Genomic DNA, 15,107 nt, shown 5'->3' with positions numbered 1-15,107 from the left:
GACAGTCAACTCTGAGACGCAGGTACATCCGGCTGACGAGTCCCAAATAGGACGAAACGCGCGTTCTGGATTCCACTGCTAGCCACTATCCATCTTTAGTCATAGGTATTTATAATTATTAGTATTGGCTATAACATTATAATTCAACCAATGCACAAGTTATGCCATCGTCCAACCGTAGCATGTCACGTTAACTTTGTAGAAGGCTCTATCAGGTTCTGATTGTATGGAATATCTTTGCCTCCCCCAGAGTCTAGAGAGGCTTCGTCGTGCTTTTCAAAGCCGTCCCAACACATTTTAGACTCCGTTGTATTTTTCATTTCTAGTCAGTAATTCCGCTTAACTAATTATCGCTTTATTGTAATTACTACTATTATTATCGCTTTAAGAATACAAAATAGACACAGTAGTAAATGCTCACTAATCCACAGTCGTTTTGTTACAACATAGTATATAACCGACCATTCAAAACCGTCCATGATTTTTAATATATTACAAATGTCATGAGACTCCGAAAAAGTAGATTTTTCCATAAACCTAGAATACTTTACTTTCGTAATCTTGGCTCTAAGATGATAGCTCATCCCTTGTCTAACTACCAGTCGAGTCAAACAGGTGATCTACTGTCTAATGTTAGCTAAACATTCAAGGTGCAGGTCCTTGTACTAAGCTCTGAGGCACACTTGTGTGAGGTTCAACCGTATTACTAAGCTACCTAAAACGAAAGTGTTGGGATGAATACTGAACCTTATGGTTAGAAATTGGACACACACTGTTAAGATATGCATTACCTATCTTCGTACGCGATGTACAACGAAGTGATAGTAAGTAGAAGGTATGTCAATGTAAATATTGGGGTATAACCAAGTTGTATATTGTCATGTTATCAAATTATAAAGTTATTCAGTGGTTTGAATGTCTACAGGTTTATTCACCCATATCATACTAAGATAGAACAAACTTATTTCATGTTCAGTGATCACGAATTACTTCTTTATCTGGCTGGAGCGTGGGTTAGGTATAAAGAGTCCTACTATTAAAGGAGGTCAGTAGAAAGTTATTACTCTCCCTGAATTGGAGCCACATGTCGTGTTAGCCCAATACACTACTACGAACCTAATTCGTGGTCTAAAAATGTACTTAATTAATTTTAAAGTATGAAAGTGATATTCATCTTAGTCCTACTGGTTATTTTGATCCCGGTATCACAAGAATTTCACCATTCAAGCTAGTAGCTACATTAAGTTCAAAACTATGATTGCTCATACACTGGCCTAAAATTCTTGGATTTCTAAGTGAGATGACTTTTTATCTCTTAGTTTTACCAGCTGTTTAGTTTTCCATTTCATGTTACTAAGGCTTATTTATTTGTATGACCATCCCTCAAACATATGAAGTAAACTATATTGATTTTAATCCGTTAATCTTTGGCTTCTGTACACTGTAGGAATTGTCACTTTCCTTTAATGTGTATTGATGAAATTCAATCGTCAAATGACGGGCGTTTTTTATGAACATATTCTTATAACAAGTATTAGATTTCTCAATGAATCCGATGTTTTAGCAATTGTGAGATTTCTTGCATAACAAATATGCTCCCCAATGTATTTTGTTCGCTGTTCGAAAGTGTAATTGAGCAAAGTAACATCCACTGACTGACTTAATACGTATATCCTCTGGTAGGAGATTGTATATGAAGGAGTTTGCAGTACGTCATTCAAATAAATTGAAAATTCTTCATAAAGGCGAATAGTTACTTTTTTTGTGAACTATTAAGATTAAACTACCGATGACGAAGAAACGGCTTGCTGTATGACACCGAGCTTCTCTAAATGATCTAATTCTCTATCAGCTTTCGGTATGGATTTATTTGGCGTTTTGGATAGAAAACAGGTTTCATGTGTTGTAGGTATGATTTAAATTTTTAGATTGTGCAATACCCCATGTTTTGGAATAGACTTACATGCTTTACTCAAATATCTACTGTACATAGGTCCTTGGTAGTTACATTTAAGACAGTCGGACATCTATAGATGTTTCAACCATTTAATGATACATCCCATAGGTTCAGGTCGCTAATCTAGTCGATGCCGATTAGATCCAAAACATGTTTACTTGTTATATAACAAGTTTGGGTAAAGGAATTCTCACTGAATTGAACAGCACATTAGATCACTCCAACAAATTTTAGTATATCTCAAAAGGTGTTTTTAAGAGTATATAGGTCAGAAGCCTATCAAATTCCATACCTTCTAAAAAAACAAGTGTCATATCCGAAGCTATATACAATAGTAACCAAATATGAATTCCCTCTATTAGTAAATCCGCATATCATATTTTGTCTGCCACACTGAATGCATATGTTCGTGTAGTTTTCATCTAGCCTTCTCAATTCTGACAAAGCTTTTCTTGATCGTGGTCACAAAGTGCTTCCTTATGACCAATTCTGTAACATATGTTGTATCTTTGATTTCTGAAGTTTCAAGTTATAGTGAGATGCTTCGAGGCACAGAATTAATAATTTGTTGACAATTTGACAAACTTGGATTGCTATTGGCTACTAATTGTAAAATCTTATCTTCTACCTAATTTAACGTAGTTAGCAATGAGGCTTGATGGCTATACTCTAATTTTTATCATAGCGGGATCATGTTTCAGGTTAACCAGGCATTGACATTCTTCATTAACCATCCGCAGCGTCATTTGATTATCTTATTCAATTTATGATAGCAGTCTCGTTCGAATATCAGTCTTCGTGGATAATTGAGTCTCAAAAGCAAATCGCAAATATTGAAGCTGGTCATAATCCAAGGCATCTAATTTGAGTCGTTTGGACAGAAAAGTAACTCTCTCAGTTTATGTAAGGTAATCATCAACTTTCATTAATTGGAGATAGTTATACTGATTATAGAATAAGGATATTTGTTTACAAAATATCTTATTTAAGATCCCATTAGTTTCACCACAACTCATATATTCAGTGGTATATTTTGGTAAGATATAATTTTCATACTTTTGGTGCTCACGTGGATCCAGTTTTGTAATAACAATATAACTTTCTCTTCAACAGTAGCAACATACTCTACTCGAAAAACATCTGTTCAGCCAAACCATGATTTGAATGTGATCATTCCTCATTAAAATTAAATTGCTGGTTCGTACGAAGCGATGATTATATATCTTTCCGCTCTGGCACAATTGTGGACTAAAGAAAATAAATTTTGCCGTTAATTTTCCAATTCATCGTTCTTGAAGAGCCTGTGTTTGTACTATTGAGGCAGTATTAAATCTTTGTCCAAATAAAATAATCATCTTGTATCATCTCCCTTTTGAGTCCCTATCACCAAATTGTTGTGACCTTCAACCCTTGTTTGAAGAAAGAAGATCGGTTTGCTGTTTCTGTATTTTGATTAGATGTCGAGGACAGAAGCAACGGCATGAACCTAATTATTGAAACTCATCATGGCTTTAGTCAGTGTAACTGATTACCATTCGGCTCAAAACCGACTGCGATTAGTGGATACAATGTTGTAGAATCTTGACGGTTTGGCAGCTTGTCTGTTTAACATTAATTATTGGTCCCATTCCAGATTAATGGATGATTCGTTCAGATGCAGTGCTCACAAAATGTCTCATTCTGGTTTCTACCTACAGGAATACAAATTTGGATTTTTTTCGTTAATGCTTTACGTGTCTTGGATATATTTTTTTTTATAAAAAGGTCATCCAACAGGTCTATATGATACAAATGCTATTAAACAGATATCAGTGCATACACTAAGGTCATTTCTTGGGATGATTGGATATTATAGTGTTTCTGTAAATTCTGTGAATAAATTACACCATCCATTGAGTCAATTTTTGACCACCAATCCAACATAGAATTGATCCAAATAGTCAGAATCCCTAGGATGAATTAAAGAAAAATTCATCTGAAGATTTTCCATTAACTCAGTTTAGTCCAAAGGTTGAAATAATGGTGAACATTGATACCCATGATTATTAGTGCAGTTATCAGTCATCGTTTTCCCGATGGTAAAGAAAGCTAAATGTCATTAAGTATATCAAGACTCCTTACCACCTGCAATTCAACGGTCATGTCGAGAGATTCGTGGACACACTTAAAGGGGCATTTGCCAAAGTAGTCCTAGAATAATCTGTGAGTGGATGCATATATATAACGCTTTATTCGTTTGTACTACTTACAGTTTTCCCAGTAGCTACAAATGCATGGTATTTATTTTAATTATGAACTGTTCTCCATTTTCAACTACTTGACTAACTAGACTGACACTTGATGGAGAATAAATAATATAGTGATAAATTTCATGGTGAAATGATGTTAGTTTGGGACTGTTGAAAATATAACATCACTGGTGGTCTTTTTAGCTGAAAACTCGCTCCCATACGGATTTGAATACCGAGTTTAGAGATGTTGCATCATTTAACCAGCGACCCAAATTTCCATGAAGGTCCTGAGCTATATTTTTATATACATTAAAACCATACTACCGGGAATTTTCCAAACTGATTGAAAAATTCCTTCAATTTTCATTGCTCTCTAGTAGTTCTTTAGATTATATCGGATTGCTATAAAAAATATCACCTGCTTTTGCAATATGAATCTCCTCTTGGTAACCTAAATAAGTATGGTGATATAACACTTAAACCGTTTATATTATCGTCCCATCAGTCCACTAAAAACCGTGTTGTGTTTGATTTTTATCAAGGTTGTCCTTCATTACCCTGATAGTCATCTATCAGGTATTTATTGCGGTTTATGATAACGAGAGAAACAAATTGAACATTATACAGTTACCGTACTGTGCTTTAGTCAATTCATCGTGGATTTCACTATGATAATTACAACTAGATCTTTAGTTAGCTGGTAGTGCTTGTGAATATGAAATGACTTAACGAAATGGTATTAATCCCAATAAGTCTAGAACTGCGTCAAAACACAATATATAACTCAAATTCTAAGTATGTATTATGAAATTGTATTTTATTATTATGATAGGTTTAAACATAGCATAAAGTATGTAACTGTACAGTAAATGTACCGGTTATTCACCGCAGTGTATGTCGTTAAATCTAAGAAAAATTCGTTAGATATACTTTTACAGTTATACATGATTGTAACAATCTAATACGGTATCTTGTTCACAAGCTCAGATTTGAAATGAAAGAATTTTCCGTTTCGTTCAAGCTCATTGACTTGGTTTATAATGTTTACCAGTTAATTTAAGCAATTTATTCTAGACTCCTTTCAAGTTCCAGTTTGGACTTATTCACATTATAACTGTAGGTATCGAGCTCGTTTCTGAGAGACTAGGTATATGATTTTCACACGTTAGCATCAGTTCACGATAACGCAGATACTTAGTCCTCACTTTTATGAAGAACATATCCTAACTATATAACTTTATGAAGCTATCTAATGTAAAAAACCTCATTAATCGTAACAGGACTTCATACACTTTAAACGTAGCTTTAAAGAGAACAATTAAAATGATACTAATTATTTGCATAAATGTAAGTATTATCCTCCTCAGATAACTCTCATAGTTTATTTATACGTTCATTGTAATGGAGATAGTTTTTTAAAAAAATACACAAATGACTACTTTTAAATACTAAATCTTATGATAGTTTTTAGTATCTTAAAGGTGATTGAATGAAGTCAACGTCCTCTTTTTATAACATGGACTGAACAAACTTCAAAAATTCTTCATAATCCAACTTTTGGTCTCCATTTTTGTCATTCTGTTTTATCCACTTGGTACAGAGATCCATGGAAACGACATTTTTCTGTTTTTTCAAAAAATCCCTCAACTCATAGGCATCGATTTGACCAGATTTATTTTTATCAGCACTTCTAAATGCTGAACGCATTTCTGCGTCACTGGAATAAAAACAAACATAAAACAACTCTGAGATGAAACATATTTACAGCGTTGATGGATAAAATTCGTCGATACATTAGTTGTACACGAGTATACTGTTTGAAAACTGATGAATTTTCTCATTTTAGAACAAATTTTTCTAAACACTAGTGATAATCTTTAGAATTCACTTATGTTTTGCTAAATGTTATCAGCGCTGAATCCAACACATTCATTGAATTTTGAGATGCACTCTCACAATACATAAAAGCTACTGGAGTCAAAAATCACTTCTTAAAGAAGGCATGTGACTGTTGTCGAGACCAAACTATGGTATCTTGTTAATAATGAAAATAATGTATTTGTAAAATCCCAATAAATAGAAAGTTAGATTTCTGACGTTTCGTGTAAGCCACTCCTTCAGATAATAAAAATAAATAAACGAATTAAATTAACAGAATTTAAATAGTACAAAGGACTCAAAGCAGAATATTTTTGGTAAAATGTACCACGTCACGTTTTTATGGATTATCAAAAATTCATAAACCTTCTATCCCATTTATACCCATATAATTTATTAATTTTTCTATAAATATTATTCACAATATACTAAAACGAAATGTTCTTCAGTTGAATAATAATAACCCAGGACCTATCAGTCTCTCGCGCGAGCGCTTAAACACTAGACCTGCTTCGGTTTGGGCACCCAGGCAGTATCACAGCCCTCACACAAATCAAATGAGATTTGTGCGGCGCATATATATCTGGTTCCTCCGAATAATAATGAGTTGAATGAATTATCATGAGATGGTAGCTTGATTATATCATACCGTCATGGCACAACAGAAAAACTACAAACGTATCCTAAGATTACACAGAATTAAAGGATTCTATAAAATAAAGAACACTTAGAGATGCTTGGATTTGAATGAAAGATGAGATCCCGATCACTTCTATACAGAAATGTGTTTACAGACAAGGATATGTAGGTTAAGATGCATACTATATTAGTAAGTTTTCTTGTGAAATCATGACTCGTGTAAAACAACATTTGAGCTACACAAAAAGACCTCAAATAATCCTGTAGATCTAGGAAATATACAAATCAAATCATCAATAGCAGTTAATATTATTTTTAGCAAACAATCAAATTGATATTAGCAGTATCAAAATAATTCCCAAAAGATTTTCCAGTTATAAAGAAAGGTGAACGGCTGAAGCCCTTTATATTTTAGTAAACACTACTGCACTTAACAGAAAGAAAGGCCTAATGATCCATCCAAAATGGACCATTTATCCAGGCAATCATCCTGTTGAAATCTCAAATCACTAACAAACATACCAAAGTACCCACTCTTACTCTTCTACATCACATATGTCACATTTTTCACACACGCATAGCTGTGTCTCATACACTAAAATAACCTTAACCAAAAGGGCATAACACAGGCGTGATCAGATCTATTTTAACTTGGTTTTAGCTAAATATATTCTGCTGTGTCCTTTGCACTATTTAAACTGTTAATTTAGTTCGTTTATTCATTTTTATTATCTGAGGAAGTGGCTTACATGAAACGTCAGAAATTTAATTTCCTACTGCTTAAGACATTACAAGTATATTATTTTTATCATTAACGAGATACCAAATGCTCAATTTACTCGAAGTTGTCAAGTGAAAGCTTGATAATGACACAGTATATTGTGTTTTTATATCCAGTTTGAGATTCAGAACCATCAGTTATCCATCCCTAAGTCTCCAAAACTTTCTTGTGTTTACCATCTCAGATCGCCTGTTGCAGTTTTGTTAAGGTTATACTCCAGGCTATAGAAGTATTTTTGCGTCGATAAGTAATGAAGTACTGCTTATTTAGAAAGAAATTTCTTGATAATTATCTATCAGATCAAAACCAACTGTGAAATTTAAGCCAAAAGAAAACCTGAGAAGTCAAACTATTTGTTCTTCTTTATTTGGTCACGGTCATGGAAGCTCTGACACTACTACTCCGTAAGCTTTAAAAGTGATTAAGCGATGCGGACAACAAATCAATACATGAAAATTTGTGAAGACCAATCGAATATATATATATATATATATATATATATATATATACCAGTTAACTAGAATTCCTTCTCATTCGGCTTTATCAAATAAACCACTTTCCTCTCCATAACTAATTTTGACGTGTCACATCTGCTGTATGTGATCTTAATCACTAATCGACTGGATATTTTAATAAACTGAGAAGTTTAATCTTTTTTCACTAACGCACATGATTTATACTTCGGTGGTGGTGAGTTAATCATCAATGGTGCCTATTAAGTCATCAAACAATAAGTCAGGTGATTACACAAATCCTGACAGGTTGTTGAAATTGAGAGTTTTTCAAAACAAAGTCTATTTGTCTTATGTACATTAAAAATGGTTGACAAGATGGGAACATTATATTAAAATTGCCTTACGACTAATTGTACATATTTCTCTTAGACAGACTGCTTTAAGTCATGAATGTCTATTGGCATTGTTCAAAACTAGTGAATTGTAAAAAAGTAGCTTTATATGCACCTCTAGGCACCTTGGCATTCAGAGATTTTAATTGCCACGATTTGTCACTTTCTAAACACTGGAATTACGCTCAAAAAATATAACAATCAAATTATTTAGGCGTTTATTCCTGTGTCGTAGATCCATAAAAACATTCAACTTACTAAATATACATAAAGGAAACGAAAATTGGCAAACTTTTTCATGAATAAAGCATGGTCTGTAGTTTTGATCTGGATTATGTGGTACAATGTTGTTTGTAAGCTAAATATTATTACTTCAGATTAAGTCATATAGCTTTTCATAGCATCTTCGGATTACACAATAAACAATATATTGATAATAAAGGTACAAACGAAAACGGTATCATAACTCACGTTATTTTCCCAATTTTAATTTGTTTCGCAGCTTCAAGAAATTCTGTTTTTGTTATTTTGTCATCATTATTTACATCGAAGTGTGCCATGAACTCCTTAAATGAGCATAAGATATTCATTATATAGTTAGAGGAAATTTTGTTCACGTAAAGTAATTTCAATCATTGACTAACATTATATGAATAGTGAATAAAACCCGAGAGGCTCCAAAATACGATTTTATGCTTTTCCACTACTTTCTGTTTCCAGATTGTTCTCCATCTGCTGTTGGATAATGATGAACTCAGTCTTACTAATAAAGAGTCAACAGAATAACGCAAACATACTGTTTAATTCCTTAACCTGAATGTATTTGGTGTTCAACCATGCTGAAACAAAACCCGAAGGATTTTACAATTGAATACCTTTCTTCAAGTTCCAATAAAATGTAAAGATACCTCTAATTTAAGTTTATTCAGACGTTTGTTTTTAAATAACGAGGTTAAGAAAGACATATTTTCGCTCAAAATTTCGATAAGTAAGATTTCTCGCTGATCATTATTAGTGTAACACTTGCAAGAATATTTGGAGGTCTTGGTGTTCCTAAAATGTTATAATATGGTTAGCTGTCGTTGTGGACCTTTATCTTCCAAAGAATAAACTAAAATTTATTTGTATTGGTTGTTATCGTATTGCTACTAGTTTTCCATATGGGGTTCGATCTCGTCTCTTACACATAACAGAAGCTATAGGAATTCGATCCAACTACCCAAGTCTTTGTGTTCATAAGAAATTTGTAACACCCTTATCCCTCCCTTGGCCTTAATAAATAATCTTATTTTCCATACTCTTTCTTCGTTTATTTTTCTTCACCCCCCTATCAATTATTTACTTATAATTTTTCTAATATTCGCTTCCAATTATCTGAACACTTCTTATTACGTAATCTTATAATTTTATGAATGTTATTTCAGTGTCTATATTTTTCTAATCATTAACCTATTTTCCTATTATGTAACATTGATTCAAGCATTTTATTATTCTTATCACAACTAGTACACCTGTCATTACACTATCAATTTGTACTTTCTACTTATTATTAATTTTGATTATGTAATCTATTCCACTGTTATCATTGACTCATAAACTGCCTTGATTGGTTTAATAATTTCGTACATACATATAAATATTACTGTATATTAGAGTAAAGCCTGATGTGAATCCATTATTCTTCTCCATTTAAAAATTTATACAACCTATCGTGCTACGATTTCAGTTGGTCAAATTTAAAATAGATTGTTATTTTTATGAATTCAGATATATATACAGCTCGGCCCCCAACTCCAATCAACAATGAAAACTATTAAAATGTGTTACCTAAACGAAGAATAAATGAATGGTAACTGCTAAGAACTATTTATGGACTATTATAACGTATATCCTTACTGTATACCTGATAAGAAACAAGACTATATATATATTCTTTTTATTATAAGCTTTTATCTTAAGTTGTACTCAGTCGATTAATTACAGCCTCTTACAATCACAGCCACTTTTGGGCTTGGTCCCGTACAATAGTTATTTTTTATTTTATGGTATGATGTGGTCTTGTTTGCTTGTATATAAACCATGTCTGAAATATATGATTCACACAGTAGGAGCTGTGTTCCGGACCCAACAGACTGGGCTAGACGGGATGGACCAACAAGGACTCTAGGCTCCTCGTATCAGTTAATATTTCATTGATTTCGTACAGTGCTAAGAGTATATAAGTCGTGTTCTGATTGGTGAATAAATCATGCGATATAATTAACAGGGCGAAAGTCACAACACTTTGCAGTAAGATTTCCAGCAATTAAATGATTTTTGTCATTTTATACATTGTCATTCACATGATTACACTCTAAAGACGAGTGATTATCTGGCTGATGTCATTACCAGTCAATAAAATAACCTATAAAACTTGATCAGTGGCTTGGGATTGTTGATATAAATTAGTGAAATGTCATCCCGCGATTTCGATTTATATTTGCTGTATGTCAGATTGAATGAACTGTTAGTTGACACGCGGAAGTTATTGAAAAGTCTATATATATAACGATGTGATAATGTATGTATCCATAAACATGTTTATTCTGTGATGTATTGTCCATGGCTAATCAATTTCGGCTGTTACTTGTTTTAAATGGTCATGAATGTCATTCTTATAGTCCCCACAAATGTAATAATGATTTTATTACGTTGTTCTCAGAAAGATTGACTTTTTCCTCTTATTAGTTAGATATGTTTATACTCGAACATTAGGTAGCTATCCAGTATTTTAGGATCTAATTCATAAGTCATCTTTTAAGAAATCTGCCACTTAAGTAAAGTACCGAATAGTTGACCCAAAGTTAAAAATTGCCGGTCATTCGTCGACCGATAACAAATCACTAAATCCAGTATTCAATTTCCTACTTTTATTCTAAAAAATGTAATTTATTTCATGTCAAGTGATTGTTTTGTGTTCGGTAGTGAAAATTTCTTTTTTAAAGCTCAACATGTGACTACATTTCAATTTTCCCATTCACATACCACAACTAACAAATAAAAAAAGATGGAACTACAAGACCGTTCGAATAGCACAGAAAATAAACTCAAAACCTACCTGTGTATAACGTGGATCGAATCCAAACGAGATTAGACAGTTCTGAACTTCTTTTTTGCTTAACCAACCATTTTTATTTCTGTCAAGCAAGTCGAAATCTCTTTCAAGTATGGATAAATAATTTTTCTTCTATGCAAAGAAGTATAATACAACCATTCACTAATTAAACATCAATCAAAACTTTTAAATGGGACGCAAATCTACTTCTATGGCTAATCTTGTTTAGTTAGTAAATAAATTTCCTCTAAGAAAACAGATCATTCATATGTTGCTGTATGTACTCCTTCAGTAGAATGAGGTTCAATTGCATAAGGGGTTTATGTGAAAGTAAATACAAAAGCCCTGCAGTGCATTATTTCGTAGATCTATGGGTCAGTATTAAAGTTATCAATAAAATAAAAAAAGTGGAAGCCAAATATTATTTCACATCATAATACACAAATGGAAAATTCTTCAGGAGAATTATGACAAAGATCTGTTAATGATACTTCCTTCTAATAATGTCGCTAATTCTGATGGATTAACAAGTTTATTTTGTTAGAAGATTGACAGTTCCAACATTAAGAAACCGGATATTTACCAAACAGATGAACAAGAAAAATGTCATTGACTAGTTTATCCAAAAATAAAAAACGTCTAGGATACTTAAAACTGTAAAATTATACAATATCTCAAAATATATCAAAAAATGGCGTTTCAAATATGGTTTCGAGATCAGAATGTAGTTCATTATTAACATTGCTTAAAATCCATTTTATAGACTACATTCGATTGATTAACTATTAATGGAAATGATACAGAACCATATTATATGATAGCTAAGTTTTTTGAAACAGGATCTGAAGAATTTATAGTTACTGACAATATCTGTACCATTTCAAGTATAAATTACCTATGAAATCATCTGCAGTTTTGATATTATTCTTGTAAACTAGTACTGCCGAGATTTCTATAGATAAGCTAGGGGAAACTACTTTCTTGCTAACTAATACTGCTGCGAAAATCTAACCTTATACATGATAGAGCTTACCTTTTAATAATAGAGAAATAAAACCCTACATTCTGGAACCCACCCCCCCGTGGACTACAACAGCTTGAAAAAATAGAGAAGACTACGGTATATGAGGATTTATTTTCATGCTGAAAGTACATCAACTAGATTGAGATACTCGAAATTTTATAGGTTTCATTTACATTGATTAATGGCCAGTTTCTAGACAAACTTTAACTGGTCGAAACTCATAGCTGAACCATCACTATGTAAATACAACTCACAAATTTAAAATGCCACAACCAACAAATATAGTTGATTTACTTCTCCTTGCTAGGCTTATTCCTTCTTTAGTTGGATACCTATGGATCGATTCTGCTTTGAAGGTCTACTTGAAGAGACGTTGCCCTTCTATATAACAAATTAGTTATGGTTTGCAAATCTATTTTTCACTTGAATTTTCCTTGAATGAGCAATGTTCGTAAAAAACATTATTTATCCGTCGTCTGAATGACTGTATCCCACTAATTTAATTTGTTTAGGAGTATCCTTTAAAAAAGGAGTCAAGGTTATTATTTTTTCATCCTTGGATTTCTTAGCTATGGTGTATAATACAGAAGAAGTTTAATTCCTGTTGATAATGCTCATGTTGACACTATGTTTTAATGGTACAAGAAGACAATGTGGTCTTATGAATATTACAACCTCTCAACGATTATACCGGGTAAGTAAATGTAGACAAGAAAATTCTTCGTGACCAAACTCTGATACAAACCATCTGTAACAGAGGTATTCGACTTCTAAAAAACTGGTGTTGCATATTTATGTTCGATTGTAGTATAAAAGTATATTTTGCTAATTAAAAAGTAACTTACCGAGTTCATAATTCGATGAATTAACTAGGTTTCATTAATCATGAATATAAAAGTTTATCTCTGTTTATTCAATGCATATTAGATATGATTTCCACGCTTTAGTTTTTCAAGGTCGTTTATTTAAGTATCTAATCATAATCACTATCATCAAAAGTTTTCTTCTCACAACTGTTTAGTTATTCATTCAATTGGTTTTAAGAAAACAATCAGTAAATAATAATATCTAAGTTATAATATTAGTAGATTGAAAATATTCATCTGCCTATTAACTGGTTGAAAGAATAATCTACAGAATCTGGTCACATGGTTTAGTCACTATATCCATTTGGGTGCACACTGATACTCTGTATCTTTTATTGATCAACAATTACTGAAATATGGTTACATTCTCATCACTGAATTTAATGGATGTACTTTTGAAAAAAAGATGTGTTAAGTATATTTTTGCTTTCATATTTTTTCTTCTTATTTATGGTAGGTTTGAGGCCAAACAGAGATTCATACAAAACACGAGCAGCGTTTCCAATCGTTACCATTTTGAAATTGGGCAGTGTCTTGTATAAAGATATTTTAAATATATCCTCACACTTATTAAGTGGTTGTTTGTGGTATACGACATCTGTATAGACCAATTCATAATGAATAGATGAAGCACTAATATTTGAGATAGTTTTCAGTTTTAATTCCTGAAGGAGATTCATGTACAGTTCTTGTTAGTATTCCAGAAATTTGAGTTCAGTTTTAGTAAAATTACTGAATGGTATATTCGTCCAACACATAGTTTCCTCACTTTATTAATCCTGAAGAATTTAAATAAAGAAACGCCAAAGGTTGTTTACAAATATAAAACTCTTGAATGATATTAACAGACAAATATTCTGAAGAATTAATCAATCAAAAAATCTCCTTGGTATAACATACATTTCTCCTCAATAATTTTATTTAGGATTTCTCAAAAACACCTTGTGATTTTAGGCAATACTGTGACTTAATTCTGGAAAGGCTAAGAAAAAGAACTAGACGGTAAGTACTTTACGAAATATATTTTAGAAATTAACTTGTAGTAGATATTGAATGATGTGTCCATAAATATGTGTTGTAATGATGATTCTCGCTTCCATGAGTAAACATCTAAGCTAGTAAGCACGACAAAAAATTGGGAAACATAGTATTTTAATTAAAGGGGTTCTATGGAGATTGCTTTGGTTTTCAAATTTTACTCGTCACAGATTAATCTAAGTTGGGGTAACAGTGAAAACCACTGAGCACCGGCTTTGGTGATGAAAAACTTACGAATATATCACTTGCCGACCGATATTGATTAACTTCCACGGAAATGTTTCAAATAACAATAACGCTCTTCATACAGAGAATTAGTAAGCTTTTATTTTTTGGAAATATTGCGTCTAACTTTTGTTAGTGAATCATGTCTAAGTCTGGATAAGTCAGTAAATTTACTCCGCACGTAAAACGTTCTCAAACGTCAGAAGATTGTTAGTTTCATTTATAAAACAAAAGAATTAAGAAAAACCTAACAATGTATATTGCACAACAAACTATGTTATTGTATAGGATTGACAGGTAATAACGAAAAGCAAGCATGTTAATTAAAAAATATCTAGCTATATTTGGAGTTCTGTTGACTTAGAACTATCCTTCATAATGAGTCATTTTCACCATCAGATCCATGAAGTTTTCCAGTTATTAAGTACCTGTGTGTATTTCACTCTGAAGAAAGAAAACGGAATTTAGGAATTAAAATATTTTGATTCTAGTACGTTTTTTTTAAAAATTAAATAGCTTGGTAGCAC

The 15,107-nt window shown here is 32.3% G+C and overlaps 1 protein-coding gene across 1 annotated transcript; it reads right to left on the bottom strand.

The window, feature by feature from the left end:
* Positions 1–5,527: 5,527 nt before the first annotated feature.
* Smp_033010 (similar to 16 kDa calcium-binding protein) lies at positions 5,528–13,321 on the bottom strand. The gene is made up of 4 exons (XM_018788708.1): positions 13,297–13,321; positions 11,431–11,556; positions 8,805–8,899; positions 5,528–5,905 (listed from the first exon to the last, which is right to left on the bottom strand). The coding sequence occupies exons 1-4, from the start codon at positions 13,303–13,305 to the stop codon at positions 5,698–5,700; spliced, it is 438 nt and encodes a 145-aa protein (XP_018654224.1). The 5' UTR covers positions 13,306–13,321; the 3' UTR covers positions 5,528–5,697.
* Between the last annotated feature and the right edge of the window lie 1,786 nt (positions 13,322–15,107).

This window comes from Schistosoma mansoni, chromosome W, assembly GCF_000237925.1.
Source record: "Schistosoma mansoni strain Puerto Rico chromosome W, complete genome".
NCBI classification, from domain to species: domain Eukaryota; kingdom Metazoa; phylum Platyhelminthes; class Trematoda; order Strigeidida; family Schistosomatidae; genus Schistosoma; species Schistosoma mansoni.
The sequence above is the reverse complement of the archived record's forward strand: the minus strand, read 5'-3'. Positions and strand labels throughout refer to the sequence as shown.